The 3,958-nt window shown below is 39.3% G+C and overlaps 1 protein-coding gene across 1 annotated transcript; it reads left to right on the top strand.

Annotated features, from left to right (window-relative positions):
* Positions 1–1,112: 1,112 nt before the first annotated feature.
* LOC118800286 (heavy metal-associated isoprenylated plant protein 4-like) lies at positions 1,113–3,328 on the top strand (the record flags this gene model as incomplete). Its single annotated transcript, XM_036560494.1, is given in 3 exon segments — positions 1,113–1,184; positions 2,126–2,217; positions 3,266–3,328. Coding segments are annotated over 3 exon segments (227 nt in total), but the record flags the coding sequence as incomplete, so codon positions are not given.
* Between the last annotated feature and the right edge of the window lie 630 nt (positions 3,329–3,958).

The following is a 3,958-nucleotide window of genomic DNA, read 5'->3' as shown; positions in this document are numbered from 1 at the left end:
AAAGAGACGAGAGTAAAAAGCCTCATAGAAGAAAAGAAAGAGAGACAGAAAAGAAGAGAGAAGCAGAGAAGAAGAGAGAGAAGAGAGAAGAAGATAAGAAGGAAGAATAGAGATAGAGAGAGAAGAGAAGAGACAGACAGAGGAAAAGAAGTAGAGAAGAAGATAGAGGAAGTAGAGAGAGAGAGAAGAGAGAGAGCAAGAAAGAGAGAAGAAGAAAGAAGAAGAGACCAGCAAGAGAACGAAGAGAGAGCAGAAGAGACAGAGAAGAAGAAGAAAGAGAAAGAGAGAAGAAAGAGAGAGGAAGACAGAGCAGAAGATCAGAAGAAGAAGAAGAAGAGAAGAAGAAGAAAGAGATAGAAGCACAGAAGAGAAAAAGAAGAAGAAGAGATAGAACAGAAGAGAAGAGCAGAAGAGTAGAGAAGATAGGCAGATTGAGAAAAGAGAAGAGAAGAGATAGAGAAGAGAGAAAGAGAAAAGAGAAGAGAGAGAGAAAGCAGAGAAGCAAGCTGAAAGAAGACAGAAGAAGAAGAATAGAAAAGAAGAAAGAGATAGCAGAGAGAAGAGGAAGAAGAAGAGAAAGAGAAGAAGAGAGAGAGAAGAAGCAAAGCAAGAAGAGAAGACAGAAGATAGTAAAGAAGAGGAGAAGATAGAGAGAAGAAAGAAGAAGAGAGAAGAGAAGGAGGATCAAGAAGAAGAGCAAGATAGAGAGAAGACAGAGAGAGAAGAAGAGATAGAAGAGAGAGAGAAGAGAAGAAAGAGAGAGATGACAGAAGATAGAGATAAGAAGCAGACAGAGAAGAGACAGATAGAAGCAGATACAGAAGAAGAAGACAGAAAGGAAGGAGTAAGAGAGAAGAAGAGAGGAAGAAGAAAGAAAGACGAAGAGAGAAGAGGAGGAGACAGAAAGAAGATATGACGAAGAAGAGAGAGGAGAAAGAAAGAGAGATATAGAATGGAAAGACAGAAGAAGAGGAAGAGAGAAGAAGAAGATAGAAGAAGAGAAGTATAGAGAAGAGAGAGAAGAAGAAGAAGAGAAAGAGAGCAGAGAAAGACGAAGAAGAAGAGAAGAAAGGAGAAGAAGAGAAGAAGAGCCACAGAGAATGAAGAAGAAGATAGAAGAGAGAGAACAAGAGATAGAGATAAGCAGAGAAGAGAAGATCAGAGCAAGAGAATAGAAGAGAGAAGAAGGGAAGAATTAGGAAAGAAAAGAGAAAGAAGAAGAAGAAGACAGGAAGAGAAGAGAAAGAAAGGAGACGAAGAAAGAATGAGAGAGAAGAACCAAGACAGAGAACAGAGAGAGAGAATAGAAGAAAGAGAGAAGAAGATAAGAGAGAATAGAAGAGAGAAGACGAGACAGAAGAGAAGAAGAGAGATAGAGAAGAAGAGCAGAAAAGATAGATAGAGAAGAGAAGGGGCAAGAAGAGCAGAAAAGAAGAGAAAGAGAAGAGAGAAGAAGAGAGAAGAAGAGAAGAGATACAGAGAGAAGATAGGAGAAGAAGAAGAAAGATTAAAAGAGAGGAAGAGACAGAAGAAGAGAGATAGAGAGAGAAAGAAGAGAAGAAGAAGAGAGAAGAGAAAGAAGAGATAGAAGAAGCGATAGAAGAAGAAGAAAGAGCAGAAGAGAGAGACAGCAAAGAAGAGAAGAAGATAGAGATAGAGAGAAGAGAGAAGAGAGAAGAGATCGTAGAGAGAGAGAGAGAGAGAAGACGAGAGAGAGAAGACGAGAAGAAGAAGAAGAAGAAAGAAGAGCATGAGAAGAAGAGAAGACAGAAGAGAAGAAGAAGAGAAGAGAGAATTAGAGAAACGGATAGATAAGGAGAGAAGAAGAGAAGAAGTAGAAGAAGAATAGGAGAAAGAGACAGGAAGACGCAGAGAAGAAGAAGCAGAAGAAGACGACAAGAAGAGAGAAGAGAAGAGAGAAGAAGAGAAGAGAAGAGAAGAGATAGAGAAGATAGAGGAGAAGAGAACAGAGAGAAGAAGAGAGAGATCAGAAGAAGGAGAGAGATTAGAGAGAAGAAGAAAGAGAGAAAGAAGAGAGAGAAGAAAGAAGAGAAAGATACGATAAGAAGAAGAAGAGAGATAAGAAGAGAGAGCCAAAGAAGAAGAGATAGTACAGACGAAGCAGACAGAGAAGATAGGAGAGAGAGAAAGAAGATAGAAGAAGAGAAGAAAGAAGAAGCAGAAGAGAGAAGGAGAGAAGAAGAGAAGAAGAAGAGTAGAAGATGAAAGATAGGAGAGAGAAGAGATAGAGAGCAAGAATAGAAGAGAAGAAGAGGAGAAGAGAGAAGAGAGAGAGAGAAGAAGAGGACAGAGATAGAGAAGATAAGAAGAGAAGAGAAGAAGAAGAGAGCATAGAGAGATTTAGAAGAAAGATAAGAGAGAAGAGAAGATAGAAGCAAGAACTTTAGAGAGAGAAAGAATGATAGACAGAAGAAAGAGAAGAGAGAAGAAGAAAATAGAGAAGAGAGGAAGAATTAGAGAAGAGACAGAAGAGAAGTACGAGAAGAGGAAGACCCACGCGAAGAGAAGAGGAAGAGAAGATGAGAGAGAAGATTAGAGAGAAGAGAAAGAGAAGAGAAGAGACAGAGAGAAAGAGAGGAGACGAAGATAGGAAGAAGTAGAGAAAGAAGGAAGAAGAAGAAGAAGAGAGAAAGAAGAGAAGATAAGAGAAGAAGAGAGACGCAAGAATTGAAGAAAGAAGACAGTAGAGGATAGGAGATACAGAAGGAGAGGCAGAAGAAAAGGAAGAGAGAAGAATTTAGAAGAAGAAGAAGAAGAAGAGAGCAGAAGAGAGAGATAGAAGATAAAGATAAGAAGACAGAAGAAGAGAAAGAGAAAGCGAGAAGAGACAGAAGAGAGAGAAGAGTAGAAGAGAACGAAGGAGAGAATTTGGGGAAGAAGAAGAGAGATAGAGAAGACAGAAGAGAACGAGAGAAGAAGAGTAGGAGAAGAGAGAAGAAGAAGATAAAGAAGAAGTAGAGAGAGAGAAGAAGAAGAGCAGAGAAGAGCAGAAGAGACAGGTAGAAGAGAAAGAGAAGAGCAGACAAGAAAGGAGAAGAAGAAGAAGAAGAAGACGATGAAGAAGGAAAGAAAGAGAAGGAAGAAGCGAGAAGAGAGAGAAGAGAGAAGATAGAATAGAAGAAGATAGAGAGAGGAAGAGAAGAGAAAGAAGAGATAGAAAGAGAAGATAGCCAGAGATAGAAAGAAGAGAAGGAGAAGGAAGAGAAGAAGAGAAGAAGCTAAAGAGAGAAGAAAGAGAGAGAGAGAAGGAAGGAAGAAAGCAGAAGAGGAGATAAGACAGAGAGAAGAAGATAGAAAGAGATAGAAGAAGAAGAAGAAGAATTAGAGAAGAAGAGAAAGAAGAGAGAAGAAGAAGAAGAGAGAGATAGAGAAGAAGAGAAGCAGAAGAGAGAGAGAAGAGAATTCAGATAAGAAGAGAAGAAGAAGAGAAGAGAGAGAAGAGAGCTAGACGAGAAGAGAGAGAAGAAGAAAGAAGCAGAAGAGAAAGAAGAAGAGAAAGAAAGAAGAGAGAAGAAGAGAGAGAGAGAAGAAGCAAGAGAGAAGAGAGAAGAGAGAAGATAGACAGAGAGAAGAGAAGCGAGAAGAGATAAGAAGAAGAAGAAGAGTAGAAGAAGAAAGCAAGCAGAAAGAGAATAGAAGAAGAGAGAGAAGAAGAGAATTAGAAGAAGAAGAGAAGACCTCAGAGAAAGAGAGAGAGAAAGAGAAGAAGAGAAGACACGAAGCGATGAGAAGAGAGAAGAGAGATAAGAAAGAGAAGAGAGAAAGAAGAAGGAGAGAAGAAGAAGGAGAAGAGAGATAGAGAAGAGAGAAGAACAGAGAAGAGAGAAAGATAGGAGAGAGAAGAAGAGAGAGAAAGCAGTAGATTAGAAGAAGAAGAAGAGAATCGAAAGAGGAGAAGACGAGAGAAGAGAAGAAAGGAAGAGAGAGAGAAGAAGAT

This window comes from Colossoma macropomum, unplaced genomic scaffold, assembly GCF_904425465.1.
Source record: "Colossoma macropomum unplaced genomic scaffold, Colossoma_macropomum, whole genome shotgun sequence".
Classification (NCBI taxonomy): domain Eukaryota; kingdom Metazoa; phylum Chordata; class Actinopteri; order Characiformes; family Serrasalmidae; genus Colossoma; species Colossoma macropomum.
The sequence above is the reverse complement of the archived record's forward strand: the minus strand, read 5'-3'. Positions and strand labels throughout refer to the sequence as shown.